Below are 24964 nucleotides of genomic sequence, written 5' to 3' on the forward strand. Positions count from 1 at the left end.
GATTATATTTTCCAAATAACACTGTATTCCTTGGCATATAGTGTGGAAGTGAATAATTTAATTTCATAGCATAGTGTGGGAAATGATGTAGCAATTTTTTCATGCTAAATATGTTGCTTTCTTCTTTACACTTTGCTGCCTTCACTTCCAATTTGACTGGTGCTTTTGTTTTGTTTTGTTTGCAAGTATCAAGCCGTTTAGGGGGTTAATATACTAGCCTCAACTTTCCAGTCAATTTAAAAATTAGAATCTCCCCCAGATCATCATTTCCCATTTATCAGTGTTTGTTTAAAAACACTAGAGATGTTGCTACTTGTTTAATAAATGTCATATTGCTGCCAGCCTTGCAGAAGTCTGTGACTTTTCCCTTAGCACAGAGGAATAAGATAAGCTTTTGTATTCACTATTGCTATGACTCATCCTCAGGAGAAAAGTTAAGATGTTTGTGTACATGGGAGACAGTAGGGGCTTGAACAAAATGTAACATGATGAATTTCCCATCCACTAAGATACAGAAATTATCATGTAGGTATCAGTTCCTTATCATCCCTCTGCTTTGTCATCATCAAATAAGTAACATAATATTTAGTGGTCCTTTGAAATCTGTGCTTTTAGGTGTGTTTCTGCACGTGATTGACATAGTTCTTCCTCTTCTAACTACCAGTCCAGTTACTGTTCAGCTCCTTCTAAATTATACATTTTTTTTGCCCTCTATAGATACATTTTAAAATTTCCCTTCCAAAATAAGATTTCATTTTGAAGAGTGTTTGTTTGAAGTGTGTTTGTTAGAAACAAGGTATGTTAATTCTACATTGTATTCTCAAAAAATAGCTTTCTTAAATGTGAAGGATAGAGCCCAGTGGAAGTCTATATGTGCCTTTTCATTGGGTACATATTATTTATTTAGGGACCTATTATCAACCAATAGCATGGAAACTTGCCTTACTCCATTTCTCCAAAGTAATAATTTTTAATTATTATTGATAGCCCACATTTAATTTTTTTAATCTCAAAAAGTTTTCTGGGCAGGGTGGGAGGGGGGGCTTTGGGCCTCGGCCACACACCCCTGCCCTGTGCAAGGGCACCCAGCCCGGCAATGACCAAGCCACCACTGGAAGCCCCCTGACCCCCTCCCCTGTGGGAATGAGGGGGGTGCCACAGGCCTCAATCCCACCCCTCCTCTTTCCTCCTTTCACCTTCCATCCCATTTCCTTCACCTTTCCCCTCTCCTCCTCACTCCCATCTGCTCTGCAACATCCTAGAATGTAAAAAATCATATTAATAAAATTACATTTTCTTTAAAAAACATTTTTTTTCTTGGGTTTAGCTCAAAATATACACTGTCCAAGGTTTGATCCAAGCTTATGGCCCTGCTTTTTCCATTTCTTGCTCTCTTTTCTGTTTACATAGTTTTTAAAATCTTCTAATAATTTTGCTTGTTGATACTCTGTAAGAAATATTATAGTTCTTTTGCATATACATCTTCTGTCTCCTGAAATAGGTACATAAACTTCAACTTTTTAATATTATATGACAACATCTGCTATAATACTATGTACTCAGTAGGCATATTCATTAAATTTTGTCTTCAAACCATATACTGCTCATCACTCTGTTCGTGGCCCTAACATCCTTTCACATTTAAGATGAGAGACTGATTAGCAAAGAGCATGCAAAACAGCGAACAAATTGATAGTTGTGGATGATTCAAAGGATGTTCTAAGAACCTCTTCTAATACTGCTTTGAATTTGTGTGCTAATAACACAGATGGAAACCCAGCTATGAATAAGTTACCAATATCTAAAACAAAGAATACCAGAATGGTTTGTATTTGCAGATCATACTCTTACCCTCTGGGATTCAGCAGTCTTTTTAGATTTTCTCCATAGTTGCACATGTATATTTCTGGGTAGCAGGTTGACTGCTGCTGATGGTACTAAAATGTTTTGATAGGTGCAAAACTGTGCTGCCACCTTCCTCACGAGCCCAGTGTTCAGAGATGACCTGTTTGCACATACGCCTGTGGTATATCATATTTTTATACAAGAGCAGTAGAATAAGGTCTGACTCTAGCTGATTGAAGTGGTAGTTTTAGATTCTGATAAGAGGACCTACATTTCTGGTTAGGGAGGTTGAAACTGCAGAATGAGTTTGCAGCATGAGGCAGGTCTGCTCAGCAGCAGGTTGATTTGCACTGTGAGACAAGCAGCACACGTAAACAGATGGCCCAACAATGAGTCAAAGTGACAGATCCTGAACAGGTAGATTATCTGATTCTTAACAAGGTTATAGAGAATGGAATTTTAATTTGTGCGCTACTTTTAAGGCTGAAAAACAAGCATTTAGTGAAAGAAATTCTATTCATTGGGAAATGAACAATGTGTTACTAGCGGGTAGGAATCTTATTGTCACTGGATCTGGACATATGAGAAACCAACATTTTCAGGAGCTGTTTGATATAGGCATGGGGCTGGCGTTATCTTTTGGCATGTGGTCAGTCATTCAACATCATTCTGAATGTTCCATCCTGTAACATGCAACAAGATAATATTAAAATGATGTCTTTGATATGGGTTTTTAAGAAGAATAGGCACTGTAGTTGCAAGCACACATCTGGTATTTGGGTTAAGAAAGACATTTTTAAAAAGGACATCATAGTGGTAAGTGTCATAAAAACATACAGCAACATAAATTTGTAATGATATTAAGCAAAGGAAAAATATTCATGGAAAAATCCTTCAGTGTCATATATCAAGCATAGAAAAAAGGAAGAGTGTAGTAGAATTCCCAGATCTAATCATTGACCTTCAAAATGTAAATGTAAACAAACATTTCTCTGCCAAACACTTTCAGAAGTACCAAGCATCTCATTAATTTTCAAAAACAAGATTTTGCGATAGTTTTATATCTCTAGAAAAGTGTTTTAAATATGGATTTTGATTAATGAAATCAATTTTGCATTCCTATACTTTAATTTTCTGATTATCAGATTATGCTATATCATAGACTAACCTTCCCAGTGCATAAATTTGTGTCCACAGGAAGTGAGTTAGTAGTGAGCAGCATTATGAGGATAACTGTTGACCTTTCTTAGGTCACTTTGGTAAGGGATGTACCCAGAAACACAAATTACCATGGTAGAAACCATATTCTGAGATGCTGTGAAGGCTGTGAATGCCATTGTTAAGGCAGAGGTATTAATACAGCTACTTTTTGTTTCCCAAATTATTGGGATTGTATTCAAGATTAATTGTGCCAGCACCTACTTCCCAAATTGGCTTTCATTGTATCCGCTCAGGCATGTACACCTAGCCTTTGCTCTGAGTAGAAAAAGCACTAACCTACTTTTGTGCACATGGAAAGTTGCATTCCTGGAACTGCATTAAAAACTCCAGGAGAATGCATTATTAATGGAATGAGTTTCGCTCTCTCTCAAAAAGGGAAATCATTTATGTGACCACTGTCAAGAAGGATAGAGATAGATTTAGTGCTAGTTCTTAACCAGTTTATCTGAGTTCCTGAGCAATATATAAAGAGAAATACTTTACCAAGTAAATTACCTTCACAACATGTAGCTTGTAGATACCAGTATGATCTAATTTTAATACAGATCACCTTGTAATTGTGTCACTCTGTAAGCTTTCGTATACTGAGTACTATATCCTATATTTCTTATAGGATACCACATCATCAAAGATTAGAAAAATAATAAAATTGGGGTTTTATATTACGAAGATTATCTATAAAGATTTTTGAATCACTTTTTATTTAAATAAGCTCCCAGCATTTGTTTGCTGGTTTCTAGCTTTGTGTTTTTGATTTGTTTTTGTCTACACCTGTATAATTGAGCGGAATATGTGTGCCAATAAGTAACGGAGCTGTGTTCAGCTTCTGCTTAAGTCTGCAGTATTAAAGTGTTCCTTTTGTTGCATGTGCTGGTCTTGCAGACTCTGTAGAGCCTTATCAAATGCAGCCAGTTGGTGCTGCTAGTATGAAAGCACAGGGGAGCTCTCATGTGGAAGGTTAATGGAGTGTAATTATAAAGAAAAATGAACTGCTCAACCACTCTATCTTCCTCTACCTGCACCAAGAGTGACAAGTGCTCTGATCTTTTATAAACCCTGGAGCAGAGGTTTAACCATCTAAAATTATGACAGTATAACTGTCACGCAAAAAACACCCTGTGAAGTATAGGTATGCACCCCTGTGTAGGAATGATTTCTTCCTGTTATAGGGAGTCTAAGTTAGGAAAGGAGCATTTTCAACCACCAAGAAAAGCAGCTTGTTAAACATTGTACTTTTGTGTCACTTCTTCTTTTCCACTCAATTTGTTCCATTTTCTTTTCCTGAAGGTGCTTTCTCCGCTCTGATTAGTGGCAAAGCTGACAGCTTGTACATGAGTGGGTCCATTCCACTGTATCCACCAGACAACAAATATCCCTGCTTTTTCCATACAGGTTCATCATATTTGCTCTCATAGCCATCCCTAAACCAACTGGATTCTTTTAAAGGGGATGGAAAATCATCTCTTCTCATTCTCAGCGTCTAAACAGAGTAGACTGTAGGAAGCTCATGTACCATCTAACAGTTCTTTGTCCTGGGATCTACATATAGCACAGAGATTACACACATTTCAATGGGCTCAAGATGGAGTTAGATCCTTATGTCCTTTGGTTGAAAATTTCATAGAAAGTATTTAGTAAGGAAAATGCAGCAGGGAGGGACAAGGACAGAGAAAGACCAGGGAGACATTCAAAGGGTGCAATGACTAGACAAATCTGTGTTACTAGTGTGTCATATTGCCAATGAATGTTGCAAAGTTTTCCTGCTACTGGAACACCTGAAGGGTAAGCTAAGCAGAGCTGGGTTGCAGAACTCGGTTGATTCAGTGCTTTTGCCAGCTCAGCACAGAGTTGAAATAAGATGTTGCAGAATGGAATGATGAACAAAACCCCTGACATCTTGTTCTTACAAAGCCTAAAACAACCACTCTTGGTGAGGCTGTGCTGCCTACTGAGATAAGTAAATTTGGCATCACATACATTAAGCCTGTGAAGACTAAGTAGAAGTGATGGTTTTGTCACTTGCACAGCAGTCTTGTTGACTGAGCCCTGGTCTTGTATGATGGGTGGGGGAGTGGCAGCCAGTATTCCTAGTAGCAGCTGTGAAAGCAGGGAGGCTGATTTTAAAACCTCTGTAGTTTATAATGTTATTTCTCCAACCCCTTTGCATATGGGTCTTGATCATCTGTACTCTATTTTAAAAGAAAAATAGCTATATAGTTTTTATGTCAGTAAGGTAAACTGTTAGTGAGTAAAATTTTTAGATCCAGCTTTATATTAGTGGCTGGTAAGTAAAGTTTGCTGTGACTTACTCCTTTAAAAACCCACTAGAGCTCAGCATTTTACCAGTTTAAATGTTGCCAGTGTCTATTCCATTTATTAAATTGAAGTCATTGTTCCAGAATTGAAGTTTTTGGCTGGAGGCTAGAATGTTAGCAATAGAATCTTAAAATTGTCCGTCATACTCCATAGATGAGGAAGCATTTCATTCTTGTTAGGTTGGCTCCAGTGTGTATTCCTGCTCAGCTGCCAGAGAGAGTATCTTGGATGACAGAAATATAGTCTCTCTGGCATTTTAGAGCAAGTTATCCAGCTCTGCTCAGTCCTTTTAAGAACATTCCTGCCCCTTCCAAGTATTCAGACAGTTTATAGGAAATCCACCTCAGATGGACACTATTGGTATATGCTCCAGAGCCATCTCTCAAGCTATCCATGCCTTATTTCTGGCTGTCCCATTTCCTATCTTCAGTGTGTCCTCTGGCTCTTCTCCTGCTTGGCCCCTTTAGTTTGTTGCACAGGTTACTCTGCTTCCTTGGATCTCAACAGTCTGACTTTGTTTCCTGGCCATTTACTATATCTGGAGACTGATGACCAGTAAAAGACATCTCTTCCCTTTGGCCAGCTCCCCACACTAGTATACTCGGCATTCAGTCAGTCTGCTTGGATACCACCCAGCTTCCTGTTAGGCCTAGAAAGGTTGGCTCAGAAAAGTGAGCTCCAGCTTTTTGTTCAGTGAACAGAGCTTTCCTGAAGCTAGTTTTCCAGAGAGGGTAGGGGTTCCATATTCTAGTCCCTGCTTTACTATCAGGTAGCTTTGTAAACTTTTGATCGTCTAATAACCACTGCCTCTGTCTCCCTATCTGATGCAATGAGTTACCTTAATCCACCCCACATGGTTGTGAGAATCTTATTTGATAAAGAGGGTGTGAAATTTTACAAGTGTAAAGTGCTGCATAAATGTGATTACTTACACTAAAAAAAATCATATCATTAGGGAAATATTTATGGAAAATGGTACCATCATTTTTCATTTAGGGTTCACTCAGAAAGTAGGATCCTTGAAAAATTATTAAATACTCCATATGTTATAACATGAGTTCTTTTTTTTCTTAATCAGGTAAATTAATTGATTTTGAAAAACCCAAGTACTCAGAAACAAGAACCAGATAAATGTAGGAGATGTTAGTTTAAGTGTTGTGGTTGGATTCTAAGTCTGATGATTACATTTTGCTTACTATAATCCCCTGGACAGCTTCAACAAAGTGGTTTTCACTTTTCTGACCTCTTCTATATGGGCTGTTTAAACAGCTGCAGTTCAGTGATAGAGAAACTAATTCCAGTTCATCATTATATTGGTTTTTGTGTGATGGGGGTTGAATTATCTGTAAGGTATTTCAGGCTGTTTTGATAAAGTAGGCACAACTATGGAAAACATTACTAAATTTTTCATTCTCACTTTCATATTTTGTATATAGTCTATCTCCCTATGTCTTCAGATGTTTTATCTTGGCATAGTCTTCTCAGTACCCATTGATAACTTGCTTTTTATGTCTGTGCATCATCTCAATAAAGTCATAACCTAGCCCTTTCATTATGATAAAATTTTGATTAGCCAGAAGTCCATTTGAATTTTCCGGTTATCTGAAATAGTTTTTGACTTACTTCCTGGTGTTGAAAATTTTTCTAAGTAATGTTTGTTTCTTCTTTCCTTTCCTAGTAGCTATAGTTTAGTGAGTGTAATTACTGTCTAGAGGTTAAAAACTGGTAGCCCGTGGGCTTTATCTAACAGTATAGATATTTTGTTTGACTCACAGTATTAAAAGCTATTCATTCACTAGTGCCTTTAGACAGGACACTCCCTCTCCAGTTGGACTTAGTCCCATTGTTCCCTATTATCTTAGACCATTGTTCCCTGGTCTGCTTCATTCACGTATATTACCTGCCTGGCAGTAGGTAATCATCAGATTACATGTTTATGTGAGTGAGTTTCCAACCTCGGAATGAAACTATTATTAATGATTTAGCTTCTTTGTGGTACGTCGGAATCATTATGAGCATTAGTTTTCTATGTACAGTGCTATAGAGGTGGAAGGTATACATCAGGAGCTTGTATACTTGCCATTCAGAGATTCATGGAATTTTAATAGATGAATTAGAGACTGAGTGGAGAAGCTGAGACCAATATTGGGTGAATAACTTACTGAAGGTTACAAACCTTATTTAGTGACAGATATGAGACTAGAACCCAGATTTCTTGACCCTTTGTATTATTTCTACTGCACAATACTGCCTCTCTACTTATTTTTCCTAAAAGTAGAGTGGAAGAGGAAAAAAACCCCTATATATGTGTGTGTGTGTGTGTATAATTAAGGTTTTAACTGGGTAGTTCTGTGGCTTACTGCACTATGTTATGTAGTTGATAGATGTGAGGGCTCCAGATCCTTACTGGTAAGTCAAATAATGGTGTCAGGGGTGTGGGGTGGTGTATGGAATTAGTTATCAGGAGCTAGAACTCTAATGCTACCCCTAACTTGAGACCTAGGTCAAGTCGCTTATCTGCTTATATCCTCAGTGTTCTACCTGTCAAGTAATATCTGTCTGATATTATTACTTTGTTTTTAATGTAAGCATTATAGAATTTACCAGCTACCGCATTAGACTGTATAAAAAAACCAAGGTACTACTGTGGTACATTCAGACAATGCAGTATTATTCAGAGCTAAAAAGAAATGAGCTATCAAGCCATGAAAAGACATGGAGTTACCTTAAATGCATATTACTAAGTGAAAGAAGCCAGTCTGAAAAGGCAACATATTGTATGTTTCCAACTATATGACATTCTGAAAAAGGCAAAACTATGGAGACAGTAAAAGATAGTGATTGTCAGGGGTTGGGAAGGGGGAGGGATGAATAAACAGAACGCAGAGGAATTTTAGGGCAGTGAAACTACTCTGCATGATACTACAATAGTAGATACATGTCATACATTTGTACAAATCCATAGAACGTACAGCACCAAGAGTGAACCCTAATGTAAATTATGGACCTTGAATGATAGTGGTATGTCATTGTAGGCTGACCAGTTGTAACAAATGTCCCACTCTAGCGCAGCATGTTGTTGGTAGTGAGGAGGTGTGCTTTTGTGGGGACAAGGAGTAAATGTGAGCTCTCTCTTTTCCACTCAGTTTTGCTGTGAACCTTACACTGCTCTAAAAAATAAAGCCTATTAAAAAAAAAAAAGTCAAGGGACTGACCATATGTACAGGACAGTGGCCTCTTTTGACTCTGCACCTAAGTACTTTTGCTGTATGTGGAAACTGGAGAATAGGGTAGTAAAAGTAAGCTACACCTTCGGTGCTAAGAAGTATGCTAGAAGATACAAATAATATATTATTTTTACTGTGGCCATTCCATCCTTTCTGAAACTTGCGTGGGGGGGAGGGGTGTAGACTAAATATTTGCATAGAGATTTATGGATTGGATTTTGTGATTTTTATAGCTTGTGAAAATATTTTTCTTCACACTTAAGATTTAATAAAATACTTAAATTTTTAACCAAATGGCATTTTATTCATTAAGAGATTATCTATATTGCTTAACCTCTCTCTCTCTCTCTCTCTCTCTCTCTCTCTCTCTCTCTCTCTCTCTCTCTCTCTCTCTCTCGTATAAAATTTCTAGTACTTTCAATTTAAAACAAAAAAGCAAACTTGGGCTGGCTGATTGGCTCAGTTGGTTATAGCACAGCCTAGGTCACTGGTTTGTATCCCCATACTGGCCAGTTGCTGAAAAAAAAAGAAGGCAGACTTGGTCTGAAATTGTGAAATGAATGAAATGAATTCAGGTCTTCTGTTTCTGATGCAGAAAACTAAGACTAAATACAGTGTATTGCAAATTATCCTTTGTCACATGTCTTGGAAGATCCAATCCCTTGAAGTTAACGGTCCGTCATTTTGGCAGCCTACATAGGTGATGGAATTGCTCCCTCCGTGTTGTTTTATGTGGGGTCTTGTCAGAAAGTAAATTTGTAACACTGGTCATTTTTCTCTCTAAGTGATTGTAGCAAATACTAGGTGATAAATTCAACTACTGAAATTGTGAATATTATTGAAATTAAAATATACTTATTCAGTAGCTTTTGAATCTTTTCCAATGTGTGTTTCAATGCCATTATTATAGATGATAAAAATTATGTTTTTAAACATCAAGAGTGTGATGTTCAGGATGTACTTGTGTTAAAATACTTTCCAATTAAAAACGTCAGTGTTTAGTGGTTTATAGGAGTTAATTTGTTTAAATGTGAGGAAAATATTACATTTCATCATAGAATATTTTCTACATGATATATATTACCTGATAGTATATCATTTTAATACTATTGTCTTTTTCTCTTTTTTAAGAAAAAACTGCAGTATTGAGGGTTGTTAAAAGATAATCTCACCTTTGGAAATGACTGACCTATGCCTTAGTAGATGTATCCTGCATAGAATTTAATCAAATAATCTATTATATTTACCTCTTCCAGCATCTGATTCTGTCTTGTGTTTCTGTGAAAAAGGGTTTCCTACATTATCTCAAATGGTACCTAGGGCTTGGAGTAGGCAAAACAATCTGTTTTATCTTAACAATGTTCCATAAAATGACAGAGATTTTTTGTTTTATTCCTCCCTTCTTCACCCATTTTAGGATCATCACTGTTCTTAAATTATATTTTCATATCCAACTTGTCAGGGATGGCTACTGTACAGCCATCTTTAATCATAATTCTTTTGTGAGGAAAACCACAGCAGCTTCAGGGCAGAGGAATGAGAGAATTTCTATAGTTTGTGACATACTCTGATATCAACAAGGCAGTGCTGCCTTTTAAGTTCTGGGGTAGAGCCATGGAATGATGAATGACAAACTGGTGGTGTGTGCAATAGTGTTCTGTAAACAGAGAGTTACAGAAGGACATGCATTTTCCTGAACTGGAGTTTAATTTACAAATTAATAGTCTCTGTGTCATATCTCATTGTGGTACAAACACAATGATTCAGGTACTTTTTTTATGTTAGCAAACAGCTAAATTGTACAGGTTATAAATGGTTCTTATGTTTTTTCCTGCTGTCCTTATTACTGTATCTAGGGTCTTTGCTGGGTCAGGTTGCATTTAAATTGGACATTTATTTTACTCATTCAGTGTTAGGCCCTGAACCACTGTAGAGGTGTAAGAAATCTGGGCTGTACCTAGATTTCTACACAGGGATATATTCCCTAATATGTTTGATTTCTGAGATAAAAAGGCAACAGGTAGCATTTGCTTCCTTAATACTGTACTTCTTTTTTTGACAATTCTCATGAAAAAACAAACATAATTTGAACTAACATCAAAATGTTTGATTTAGATGTTAAAAATCATGTTATTGAAATATAATTGACATTGGAAATAAAAGTCACATTTAATTATTGTTGCTCTGAGTTAAAAATTTATACTAGACAAATTGTATTATTCATTGGTTACCATCCCCCTTATTTTCACATTGCCCTTGATAGTTTCCTAAGCATTCCCCACATCAATTCATTTGATTCTCAACATTTTTCTGAAGCAAGGACAGTATAGCTTGGGCTTCAAAGAAACATAGAGAACATATAAAATATATGATAACTAGTTTCCGATTTGGGACTTCTTGGTCTTTATTATACAAAAATATATTACAACAACCACTCTTTCCAGCATGCAGTGCTCTTTTTTAGTCTGTGTATTTATACTATTTTGCCCAAACATGTTCATATGTTACATTTTGGGATCTGCAGTTCTCCGGGGGTCACATCTCTCTTGAATACAACAGCTACACTCCTTCTTGTTTGATGCAAATTAAAGGCAGTCTCTAGTTTCTTAGAAGGGTCCCTAGATTTAGGCAGGGTTTGGCTGTAGAATACTAGCAGTCTGTATAGTCATTCATATCAAGCTGGGGGAGGGGGAAGTGGGGTTGAGTTTACCTATCAGAGTGTGAATGAACTAAATAAGAAAAATGTAAACTGCATTTCAATCAGGCTAGCAAATAAAGGGTCTTATCCCCTATAGAGATGGAGTATAAATCCCATTGATGTGAACAAAAGGTCTAATCTCCAGTGGAGATGGGATATAAAATCCATTGATGTAAATACCAATGTGAAAGAGAGAGAGTGTGTGTTTTGAAGGAAGACTAAACCCAAAGAATAATTTTTTAATTAAAAAAGTCAGCCAAAGTTCAATCAATACCATGATGTATGCATTCGCCATTGTCTGTTAAACATCAGTGTAGAGAATTTTAAATTTTATTGAAGAAACCTCTGGTGTTTCTAACTGCCTCTGATCCCTAATGTATTTATATCGTACTGTACGAATTCCTTGCAGAACTATGAAATAATAATCTATATTCCCAAATTTGAAAATTAGGAAACAAACCCTCTTTGGTAAACAACATATCCAGTTCACCATATAGATGAGGTTGTACATACTGCTTCTGTCAAAAGTTTTTTACTCTGAAACTGAATCTCAGATAGTTTGGGGAAAACCTTCTAGTATCTTACAAAACGGATAAAATGCAATTATTTTTAGCTAAGTATATTTTTATAGCTGCTGCCATCAATATTTCTGCTCCTCCTCCTCTTTTATAATTCTATCCTGTGTGTCCCCTGGAATATTTCCTTCAATAACTTCAGTGCATATTCTCCCATTGAATTTTACTTATTGCATTAAGGAGGTAGTTTATCTTGTGTTTTTTCCTCCTTTTCTGTGTTTTTGTTCATAAAATGGTGGAATTCTTCACTTTTTTGGTTACAGCATGGTTAATACCAAGGGTACAGGATTTATTTGATCCCTGTACTGGCGAGCCGCAAAACCACCCCCCCAAAAATCCAAAGAACAAAACCCAAAAAAACCTCAATACATACCTTTTACTCTGGATGGTAATTTTGTCACTAATGTTATGCCAATAACACGTACTCTGTTCATTAGAGGATAATCGTGTGGTACATTCTTAAGACTGTCATATCTCCTTCCTGTATCATGTTGGTGTAACTTATAGATGCAGTGGTTGAGTTTAGGTCAGACAGTAGAAAGTCGTTTTTTTTTTTTTCTCTTTGAATAAATTTTGATTTCATCAACAAATATAAATTTCTTCAGGTTAATTTTTCTGCACATGTAAAGTTCATTATCCTTGGTTTCATTTTGAACAATTGGTGAGTCTGAAGACCTAGAAAGATTTTCACTGCATTTTAAGTATGAGGATGAATAAGATTTGTTCTTGACTGTTTTGTGAAGTTACAAGTCTCTATTAGCCTCTAGTATGAAGGGTGAAGGTTATATTTTCAGATTGTATATTGATTCATGGAGGAAAAATGGTGAATTTTTAAGGCAGGGCTGTACTACATAAGATGTCTTCATAGCGCATACACAAGTTGAGTGACTCACCCTGTGAAAAAGCAGAGACTAGAAGCACTGACATCCAGTCATGGAGGACAGGGCCTTGTGCCTGGAGTTCCTTTGAGAGAAGCTTTCTAAAATCTATGTGAGAATTCGTTGATGGAAATAAACTGGTGGCTTGATTGGAGGGGTGGAGGCTGTTTTCCATCTCTCCATCTTCCTTCTATGTTGATCAAGTCCATGGAACTTGGAACAGTTTCCAAGCAGAGAATGAACCCAATTTTCTGTTGTATTGGACCTGTAAAATTCTGTATTTTTCTTCAAGATCTGTCATGTGAACTTATTGATACTATTGCTGAATGTCACAATATTGACCACCGTGACTACCTGTCTTGGAAACTGTGACTTGAAGTGTCAGAGGCTCTGTGAACTCTCCTGCCCAAACAAGCTCTGATGAAATCCAGTGATGCGAATGTGTGGGGAATCTGAGGCTTGGTATTACATGCGGGATTTATGGAGTTCTTGTCAGATGGATTGAAGGGGGTGGTACTAGCCATTCTGGAGGCTTGGCACGTAGGCCTTTTGTTTATAGAAAATACATTAAGAGAGAAGATGATAAGTTATTAACTTTTTCTCTCTCCCTTCAGCCTTTTTTCTTTCCAATTTTTCTATTTCCTTTGTTTCCCCCCCTCTCTTTTAACTCTGATTTAACTTGTTATGATGAACAGTCAGTTTGTTAAATTTAGCCTTTTCTCAAAGCTTCAAGATAATGTTCCAAGATAATTATCTACATTTAAAGATCTCCTTTATACTTGAATACTCTTGAATATATCAAATTGTTTATGCCAGTATAATCTTCATTATGACCAGCAGAAGTCATGATTTCTTTGTTTAAAACACATAATAGTAAAAGTATATAGGCTTACCTCCTGTGGAGATGAGAGGATATCCTTTGTTTGGTGGATATTAAGAATTTTGCTTGATACCACACAGCAGTATTTATGAAATATTATAGCTGTATTCACTCATTGCCATCCAGAACTAGTACTGATCTTGATCAGGGTCTCACTGAAGTTATATGAGTATTGTGATCGCCAGAGCTGCAAGACTGAACTGACTGGATTGTGGGACTTAGAAAAGCCAACTAATATGCACAGCAACTGTCCTTTATCAGCCAGTCCTTTAAAAAAGACTGTGCAGGGTCTCTATTCCTAAGGAGCACCTCTGCTGCAGTGCTCACCTAGCTTTTATCGTTGGTTTTTGAACTGCGGTCATACGTATTTAAGTGGCTGAAGGCATCAGTACTTCCACCAAACCTTGATTTTTTTTTAGAAATTTCACAGACATCCATAGACATGTACAGCCACGTGCATGGTATTCTTCTAATCTGATGAACACAGCAAGGAGTGAGGAATAATGCTTTTCTGACTGGCACTTTGAAATACCAGTCAGCTTTTACAGAAAACTTTACCTGGCTCATGTGCTCTGACCTGTGTTCAATCTGCACAGCTCATTCTTCTTTTTTTTCCTTCTCTCAAGGACTAATGTGAGTTTACGAGTATTTTTATCTTGTCCCTCCCCCTCCCGCCTCCACTCCCGGGTTTCCATGGGCTTTGTTTCAGGCTCTGGGAGAGGAACAGTTGTGAATTCAGGTTGACTCATTTGACTCCCACTCTCCTGATTCTGTTTCCGATTGGTCGTCACCTTGCTCTAGGCATATGGCTGAAGAGTACTCTAGCCCGCATCCCTTTCTCCTTCTTTCCTCTACTGTTCCTTTCTGTTGTACATAGTGCTGGGAGCAGGTTCTGGGCTTTGTCTCTTGCTTCTAGTTTACTTCAGTTAGACAGTAAGGAGGAGAGCACACACTATATTTCCTAAGAATGGCTGTAGAGGAGAAAAACACTTTCCTTTTGTGCCTAGTATAGTAATTATTTAGTTTTCTGTGATGTTTTTGTCCAGAGTTTATTTTTTGGCAGGTGTCACACTTATGTTGTATTATTTCCTCCTGGTTTCTCTCCTCCCCTTGATTTGAGCTGTTTTTTGAAAGGGTTCTTGGAGTCCCTTTCTCTGGCTGCTGATGCTACACTTCAGCTAGTTTGTTAATATGTTTGATGTCAATGGGAAGGAGGACGGAAAGCAATTCTAAATAATTATTTAATTTTCAAATGTCTAAATGATAGTCACCAAGCAGTAAAATCTACACGCGATACTCAGAATTATCTGCAGCACCACTACTACTATTACTTCTCCTTCTAAACTATAGCAGTTCAATTACTCTGTCTTTTATACTTTAGAAATGAATTTTGAAGAATTGAAAGTTAATTTTTATAAGCATTTGATATTTTATTAATTTGCATTTTTATTATTTTGCAGATTGTTTCTGCAAAGATTTTTGACTCTGCATCCTTTTTTTAAAAAAAATTTACTCAAAGAGACGGTGTTAACAGAGTATAATATATAGCAGAATTGTTTTCCAAAAATTGACCTTTATATGATATTTTTGTTGTCTAAAGAATCAATAATAAAAATATAAAAATTCTCTCAAGAATGTATTTTGGTTTTACTTAAAGCTTTTAAAAATCTATTTTGTAAATATTTTAATGTTAAACTATGTTAAGCAAGTAGCACACAGGTTTGGATTATTTAGAGAATATTGGTGATAAAGTAGGTTAGAACCAGAAGTAGGATTTAAAAACTAATCTGGCCCTTAATGGTTTCAATTAAAAGCTCTTCATTCACTTCTTCTCCACTCATAATCTATATTAGAAAATCTATTTCTATTAGTAATCTATTTTTATCAGAAATAGCACACTTCAGCTGATGAACTCACTTGAAAGTATATGAGAGGAATGCTGCTTATACTTTCTTCCAGCCATTGCGCAGGAGAGTCAGAGCCCAAGTCCGGCCCCAAATGTTTACTATATATTTTCTGAGCCATTTGCTGGTCTTCAGTTCCATCACTTTATACATCAGGTGAAGAGAAAAAGACATTTACTTAGTAGCATAGTTCTAAGCACATACGATAGTTGTGAACAAATAAGACCCTGCCTTCATGGGGCTCACATTCTGCTGAAATGTATTTTAGTAATGAACGTATCCAAAAACACATTTTTCTTGAATTTGGACAAGGTTAGAAAATTCAAGAAACCTTAACTTGAAATTTTAATCCTGTGTAGCTAAATCTCTACTCTGTCTAAAGAAATGTATGCATTTCCACAGATCCTATCCCAGCAAAGAAGTCCTACTTGTGAGTTACACATTTAAGTAATTTAGGATGTCTGTTATTTATATTTCATATTGCTGGGATCAAGGTTTCTTTGTTTAAAAATCTGTCTAATGTTTTACACTGGGATTAATACATGTTGTTTGGTTCATGTTAACCGTGATGTCTTTTATGTACTTTGAACTCCTTATATGTAGAATCTATGTAAAAAATTTTTTTGGTGGTTGGCCAGTACAGGGATCTGAACCTTGACTTTGATGTTATGACATCACTTTCTAGCCAACTGAGCTAACTAGCCAGCCCTGTGTAAATTTTAAGTGTAAAGTAAGTTACAGATGAAGCTAGTTATGGAAAAGATGTCAGAGAAATATAATTGCTGCATATTTCTATGCAGCTGATAGAACAATATGCTGATAGATTTTCTTTCTTTTTGTCTTCATTTGGTAGAAAAGAGTAGTTGAACAGCTACGGAAGAACCTGATAGTAAAGCAAGAACAACCAGACAAGTTCCAAATACAGCCATTGCCACAATCTGAAAACAAACTACAAACAGCACAGCAGCAACCACTACAGCAACTACAGCAACAACAGCAGTACCACCACCACCACGCCCAGCAGTCTGCTGCACCCTCTCCCAGTTTGACTGCTTCACAGGTAAAAGTGTCATTGGAGCATTGCAGGCTTCATGTAGTAGATTGATTTGTTATTGGTCATGTAGAACTGGGTCCTGTTTCAGACTATACTAAGCTCAACTAGCGCTAAACAAAAGTTATTTTGGTTACTTTTTTGTACTATAACTGGAATAAGAATCACTTGAAATTCATTAGCAGAAGGAAATAACATTACTAAGGAGCAAAAGTTAAATGATTTCCTACCTGTCCAGAGGGGGAAAAGGGAGTCAGTGACAAAGAAAAATCACTTCTGTGCATTACAGCAGAATTAAAGCCTGATTTTGAATTTCTGGTGGTATTTGCACTTGTTCTAAAAGTCTGTGACTTGACCTCTTCTACTTGCTAAGAATTTCAGAAAAACAATTCCAGAAATAACATTCTAACTTGGCGTAGCTGTGCAAATGTTTTTACTGAGAAGGGCATATAAACAAGCATATAATGTAAGGATAGTAGGCAATCAAGATATACAGAAAGGGCATTTTTTTTTTTTTTAAAAGATGACCAGTAAGGGGATCTTAACCCTTGACTTGGTGTTGTCAGCACCACGCTCAGCCAGTGAGCGAACTGGCCATCCCTATATGGGATCCGAACCCGGGGCCTTGGTGTTATCAGCACCGCACTCTCCTGAGTGAGCCACGGGCCGGCCCAGAAAGGGCATATTTGGAAATGACATTCAGTTAAGAAAACTATTCAAGCTTGATCTCCACACACCTATATGTAGTATGAGCATACCTTTTAAAAAAGGACTGTGGAGCAGTGGTTCTTGTTCTTTAGAGGTTACAGATACCTTTAAGAGAATGCTATGCGTCCTTCCACAGAAAAATATACATTCACACTTAATACGTTCATTTTTGCATATTTCAAAGACTTTGGTATCTTCTTTTTTTTTGTCTTTTTTCATGACCGGCAATGGATCGCAACCCCCAGTGTCGCGCCCCTACCAGACCGGGACCGGCAACGGGATCGCAACCCTCGGTGTTGCGTCCGCACCTCGCTCAGCCAGTGAGCGGCCGGTCTGTATGTGGGATCCGAACCCTCGGCGGGAGCGCCACCGTGCTCCCAAGCGGCGCACTGTAGCAGTGCGCCACTGGGCCGGCCCCAGACTTTGGTATCTTCTGAAACCCAAGCATGGACCCCTCTTTCTCACCAACACTAAGTCTTCACTATATCTTTATAGGCAAAGAAAACACCTGTATTTTACTTGGCCATTCACTGTTAATGTACATTGAATCCTGGTTCATATATAACATTTTGCAAGTGAAGAATGAATTACAAATAAAAATACTAAAGATAATTAACATTTAATAGAGGTTACTGTATGCCGGCAGTCTCTTAAGTTCTTATATAGAGATAACAATACCTTCTTCGTAGGATTAGGGTGAGGAGTATGTCCATTATAAGTGCTTTACATATGTAATGGACATACTCCTCACCTTAATCCTACAAGGAAGGTATTATTATTTTCTCTATTTTTTTTAGAAGAGAAAACTAAGGCACAGAGAGGTTAAGTAATTTACCTAAGATCATATAGGTAGTATCTGATGGAGCCAAGATTTGAACTCAGATGTTCTGAATGAAAAATCTTTCCATTCAACTACTTTTTTATATTGCCATACAATATCAAAAAAAGAAATGCCAACACTGTATAAAACCAGAGAAGGAAAAAGGAAAATCTCCGTTGATACTGGTCATGTAGAGCTAGGTCTACATGTAGCTAGAGCAGCCTATGTAATTTTTACCCCAATCACCTCAAGGATGTTTGGAGATTAGGCATTCAAAAATTTAAAGTCCCCCGATCAGCATTCGTATTGCTTCTGGAAGATTACTTGTAGGATTACTTTTGTTGGAGTTTTAAACAGAGTTGGGTTGGGTTGTTCTCTTTTCAAAGTACAGTTTGATCAAAAAGTGTTTACATGGGCTGGCCCGTGGCTCACTCGGGAGAGTGTGGTGCTGATAACACGAAGCCCACAGGGTCGGATTCCTATGTAGGGATGGCCAGTTAGCTCACTTGGTAGAGCATGGTGCTGACAACACCAAGTCAAGGGTTAAGATCCCTTTACTGGTCATCTTCTTTAAAAAAAAAAAATGTTTATGTGGAAGGAGCATCGTAGAATTTATTGTTTCCTGTTATATAGGAGTTTTCTCTCTTAACCCATGGAAACTTTCTGTTCAACTAACAGAAAGTTCCATGTTGTACTAATTAAAGGAAATATTTATAATATATTTCATAATAGCTTTTCCTTTCCGTAGTAGCCTGAGTTCTGTGTTTCTTTGGGATGGTGGATGGTGAGGGGCCTGGGACTGTTTCCAAAACAGTGTTGTGTGGCATCTCTTCATCTGGTAGCCCATCTGATATATTTAATTGATTTAGTTCACCTTTGTTTTATATTGTTTTGTTTAATATTAAAAGACAAAAGATCCTCTAGGTTTTTGGTTTTTGTTTTTATAGTAAACTATCGATCAGTATTTATTGAACACTCTCTATGTGCTAGATTCTGGTATACAATCAGCAATAGTCCCTGCCAAGAACCTGGAACATTATGATAATTAATTTTCATTTATTCTGTAAATATCTATTGAGTCCCTACTATGTGCAAGCACTGTGCTAGGCAATGTGGAGGGCAGGTTCACAAATAAGACAGTTTCTTTTTTCAAGAATCTAAAATTGAGAGAGGGAGAGGAACATGCAAATCACTAGCAAATCACTAACAAGAATAAAGTAAAAGGACCAGTAAAGAGCTGTGAAAATACAGAGGACAGAATAATTTTGGCTAGAGGGATCAGAAAGTGCTTCTCAAAGGAGGTAGCATTTGAGCAGGACCTTGATAGATGAATGGGATTTCAGTGATAGAGCAGAGGGGAAAGAGCATCACAGGTGTAGAGAACAGTATAGTATGAACAAAAGTGTGGGGTTAAAAAAAGTAAATACATGCCATAGGAATAGCAATTAGACTGGTGTGGTTGGAGCCTGGATTCCATAAAATCTCCCAGTGGAGAGGGAGGTAGGCCAGAAAGGCAGGAAGGGGCTAGCTTGTGGTGGAAGCCCTCCAATGTGTGCCAAAATTTCTGGGTTTTTGGGGGGTTTTTTTTGGCAATCAGAGGAAGTCATTAAAGGTTCATGAGGGCAAGGGCAAATGGGAGATTATATATGGCATATATTAAATATGTAACTTCAGAAAGGAGAAACTATTAAGTAGCAATCACAGTGAGCCTGGAGGAGATGTTAGGAGGAAGAAGTTCGGGTGATTAGGATGTACCAAAGTATAAAGGAAGCAATGAGAAAGTCTTTCAGGGAAGAAGAGGGAGGCCGGTTCCCTTTACTTAGTTATCTCCAACCCATGCTTGTATGTGTATTTCAAAAATTTTTCCAATCTACGGAAAAAGTGAAAGAATAGAACAGTTGAATACAGGTTTACCCTTCAAACTATATTTACAACCTTTTCATTTTTAATGATATAATGCAAACATAAAGAAAAATATACTTACTAAAACCAAACAGGAAACAAACTTTTATAGACCAGAAGAAGGAGGGGATCTATTTATGGTTCTTTGAGTGTACAACAGTGACTCTCCATTTAAAATTCACAAACAAAATAATCTAAAATAGATGTGGAGGTTAATTAGAGCTCATAGTCTTAATCTGTCTAAATTCTGATTTATACACTGGAATTCATCTGTTTTAAATCAATACCTGATATTTTGCAGGTAAACAACAACTTAGCCAACAAATAAATAAAAAGGATTTTACTATTGGTGCTACTTGCCATGTATTTTTTTTCTTTCTTTCTTTTTTTTTTAATACACTTTTGTTTTATATAAGCACCTTTCTTTTTTTTTTGGTGGCTGGCTGGGACAGGGGTACTTGCCATGTATTTCTGCATTAACTTCTAGCTCATGCAATTTGGGTTTGGTCAAAATTAAAGAACCTCTTCATGAAACTGTGAAACTGCTACCTTCTACTGAAGGTAATCATACTTAAACAGCATTAATTATCCAAATTCATAATAACAGCCTCCATAAAAATAACTTTGTTGTTGGACACCTTTCCTCTTTGTGTCTTCTCTTCCTCCTGCCAGAACAGTTCAGATGTTGTCATTAGGCTTGGACTTCAAAGTTCTGGATTCCCTTTATCATCTAAACCCTAACACTCCAAGAGTTTGGTTTATGTTCCTGATAGTTGGAATAGAAAAGCACCAGACCAGGAGTAAAGATCTAAGTAATAGCTGTGTCTTGGTGTCAATAGTTAGTAAATATATTCTTCAGAAAGTTTTCATTGAAGCATATAGTACTAGGTCTTGTGCCTGCATACTATGCAGGGTTATATAGGTGTTAGAATACAGGTAGTGAAATCAGCCACAACTAAGTATTTGTAAAGTAAAATAAAAATGCTAACCTAAGATGTGAACAAACTTGTTAGGTTTCGATGTTTTTTAAGTATTAGGTTAATGGTAAATATATAATTCAGGTCAGTTTGAGGTTTTACTCAGGATTTTGTAGAATAATCAGTTTAGGGTTATTCAAAATATTGATAATGATTTACCTCAAACAAAAGTATATTGACCTCTTTTAAAGCAGTAACAGTATGCGCAACTGTTTTTAAAATCACATCAGTGAGTTCTGTTGACTAGAGCTTTATTCGTGAAACCCATGATAGCACCAGGATTAAATGCCATCTGTTATGATTTGCTCACCACTTCAAAAGTTTTTTGTATTGAAACATTTTAGATCAGAAGATAGGGCTAATATCATACTGTGTTAAAAATACTTATTACAAATAGCTGGTATTGTACAGTTAGTCCTTGCTGCTGTATTACTATAACATTTCTAATGATAAATAGCATTTGGCTTTTATTTGGTTTTCATCACTGATAGAAAATAGATTGTCCACTGCCCTCCAAAATAAATGTCAGTGTTCCCCTTTACTGCCATTTCACGTTTGAGGAGGTAAGGGCAAAGAGAATAAGCCACTTCTGTGCTGTTACCTTGGAAAAGAGGAAACAAAGACTTGGGTGATTTTAATTACAGGTATTAATAAGGTATGCTGATTAGGCTATGATAGGATAGATGAGACTAAATCATTAAATTTTTTGGTTAAAAGAAAAATAAAAAGATTTTAAAAGATTCGATATTAGATGATAATGTGTGTGCATAAGGCAGAAAATGGAAATAAATAATTACCTAGAACCAAACAACTTAATACACAGGTACTTACATAGACAGTGAAATAGAAATTCATAAAGGAAGTTGTCCAGATCTGCTTCTGGGAGAGCAGGTGTACTTTTCACTGGTCTAGAGCAGTGCTGTCCAGTAGAACTTTCTGCAGTATTGGAAATGTTCTCTATCTCCACTGTCCAATTTGGTAGCCATAGCCGCACGTGGCTTTTGAACACTTGAAATGTGGCTAGTGCAATTAAGGAACTTATGTTTTAATTAGTTTAATTTTAAATAGCCATGTGTGGCTAATAGCTGCCTAATTATATACTGCAGATAATACAGCGAGAAGAAAAGGCAGAGTAATATCAAAATCAGAACCAAAGAGTTTATCACATGCATTTTCATGTTCCTGACATGTGTGTATCTTGAGTGACTAGTAGCACCAGATAGATGTGTATGCCATGTAATGAGGTTGTTTATATTTTCTTGCTTTGTAACTGACTTCTTTAATTATTCTAGTAAAAAGTCTAGAAAAATACAGCTTCAAAGCTGCAATGGCACTTAAGAAGCATCAGTCCTCTCACCTCAGCTCATCCTCTAATCTCTAAGGCTTTTTGAAACTTGGGTGTTTCACTGCACCTTTGATCACTTCTGCAGTGGTTCTCCAGAGAAAAGATTATAAGTAGTGACTCATATCTCTTCGGTATCAAGAACTGATGTTTACTGTACTAGTTGGTTAATATGTTTCATTATCTGGAGTTTGGGATTTATTGCCTCTGAGGCAACAGTTGTCAAATCCTCATATGAGTTTCCCTTCCTCCTCTCCAGGGTGACACTCAAGAAAATGAAAAGACACTGACCTTTTACCCCAACCTTTGTGCTACAAGAGGCAGATAACCAGAATTATATGATGACTTTCTTCATATTCGTGAAGTTGTAGCTATTAAGGATAGAGATGATGTGTACTTCATTGATTTGCAACTTGTACAAAGTTTAAATTGAGAGCAAGCAAAGTATTAGAAAAACCAGAAGAAATAAGTACACTCATTCTGTATCTATAAATCCACTCAGTTTATTGTTGAAAACACCATGCCCATGTTAGTCTGCAGTTATTACTATGAACTTGCCCATTTGAGTGACACTAATTTAAGGACTCTAGCAAAACTAGAGATTGTGTTTGTCTATAGTAAGAAGTGTGCTGTATGTACACAAGAGAAATGTTATACAGAGAAACTTGATTGATTATAAGAGTTATTGCTTTGTTTTCTTCTGGGGTTTAGCAGCATATTGTTTAGTGGGATCACATTTCAGTGTTCTAATATCTGTTCTCCATGTCTCCTAGAAGACTGTAACTACAGCTTCTATGATTACCACAAAGACACTACCTCTCGTCTTGAAAGCAGCAACTGCGACCATGCCTACTTCTGTTGTGGGCCAGAGACCTACCATTGCTATGGTGACCGCCATCAACAGTCAGAAGGCTGTGCTCAGCACTGATGTGCAGAACACACCAGTCAACCTCCAGACGTCTAGTAAGGTCACTGGGCCTGGGGCAGAGGCTGTCCAAATTGTGGCAAAAAACACAGTCACTCTGGTAAGCCAGCAGCTGCTACTCATGTGTGTCCACATGAGAGGGTTCAAGATATGCATTTGTAGAGTATATTCATTTTAGGCTCCTGCTGGATTTCTGTTTCCATCATCCTGTTTCCATACCAATTCCCCATTGGGGCTGACAAGAGAATATGACATTTCTACTGTCTGCTCAAATAACTACAGAGGACACCAAGGACCAAATTCAGTGCATTATCTGAGGTCAAAGTGTGACTTGAGTTTAGGGGTAAGGTGTCCTTCACAGAGGCATACACACTGTTTCATTTATCTTTCCCTCTACCATATCCACATCCTTCCTGTGAAACTTCAGTGCTTAAACTCTCTTGTGCTATATTTCTGGTTCGGGGAAAACTCCCTGTAAATTATTTTAGTTCATTGTCTCTTTAAATTGATTGCACCCAGGAAGTACTGGAGTTGGTTGGAGCACTTAAAAAATATTCAAGATACCCACAAAATAACACTGTCATTGTCCAAGTTGTAATAGAAAAAAGATCCCTTGAAGGAAGAAGTACTTGAACAAGAATTGTTCATGAGATTTCTAGGATTGAGCTGTTTAGAAAACTGATGTTCTGAGAAACTTGGGGGAAATATATCCAAATTTTGGTGTAAATTTTCCTTCTTAAAATGGCAGCTAAGAGCTCTTGGTGCTTTGGAATGATGACCAGTGATGAGTGAAACTGGAGAGTAATAAAGTGAGGTTTTGCCACTTACCCAGGAATTCTTAGAGAAGCAACCAGATCATTCAGCCAGATGCTGGGACTTAGAAAATTCTCTATAGGAATAAAGTTGTTCACTGTTAGGTAAAGCTGTAATATCAGGAAAAAGCCCATTTGGCCAGGCAGCATGTTCGACTTTACTGTGGCTAGTCTTGACTTTAAAAAAATCTAAGTGCAAGAGTTCTTGAGTGTCAGAGGAAATTGTCTAAGATTGCTGAGCCTGCTATGTTCTACATTAGGTGTGTGTGAGGAAACAGAAGTGTGGTTGGTTCACTTTATAGGGTAAAGCAGGTGGAAGAGTAAAAAAAATTTCTTAATACAGTGTTAGTTCAGATGGTATAACTCTAATGAAAGCTTGCAGAAAATAGTGTCTGATCCAGAGAATAGTGAGGCTGGAAATACTTTAAGAATGCCTAGCTTTGATATTGAACAATGATTGTTCTCTCTGGTTTTATTTATTTTTTCTCATTTTTTAGCAGGTTCAGGCAACACCTCCTCAGCCCATCAAAGTACCACAGTTTATTCCCCCTCCTAGACTCACTCCACGTCCAAACTTTCTTCCACAGGTGAGTAAACCAGTGACAAGCTCAGTGATGGGTTATTTGGGACAAAAATTCTCACGGGCCCTTTCTAAGCAACCTGTAATGGGGCTTGTCAGCTCATCTGTATTCAGATCCTATTTAGCTACAAATTCTGACTACTGATTTCTCCACCACAAAGAAGCTTACTTTATTATCATAGTTTATTAACTATGACCAAAGGCAGTAGCAGGGGGAAGAATAAGAAAAGGAAAATTTCCTAAATTTAAAACAATTAATATAACACTATTATAAACCTTATACTGTTAACTTTCTGGAAGAAT

General features: G+C 37.0%; 1 protein-coding gene across 14 annotated transcripts in view; it reads left to right on the forward strand.

The window, feature by feature from the left end:
* The window catches only part of PHF21A (PHD finger protein 21A), a 169756-nt gene that overhangs the window by 107345 nt on the left and 37447 nt on the right, over positions 1-24964 (forward strand). For all 14 annotated transcript variants that reach the window (XM_008570500.1, XM_008570513.1, XM_008570511.1 and 11 more), the window contains 3 exons: positions 16398-16604; positions 23118-23369; positions 24579-24668. In XM_008570500.1, coding sequence (XP_008568722.1) covers positions 16398-16604; positions 23118-23369; positions 24579-24668 — 549 coding nt within the window. The remainder of the gene's footprint in view (positions 1-16397; positions 16605-23117; positions 23370-24578; positions 24669-24964) is intronic.

Source organism: Galeopterus variegatus, unplaced genomic scaffold (assembly GCF_000696425.1).
Source record: "Galeopterus variegatus unplaced genomic scaffold, G_variegatus-3.0.2 Scaffold608, whole genome shotgun sequence".
Lineage (NCBI taxonomy): Eukaryota > Metazoa > Chordata > Mammalia > Dermoptera > Cynocephalidae > Galeopterus > Galeopterus variegatus.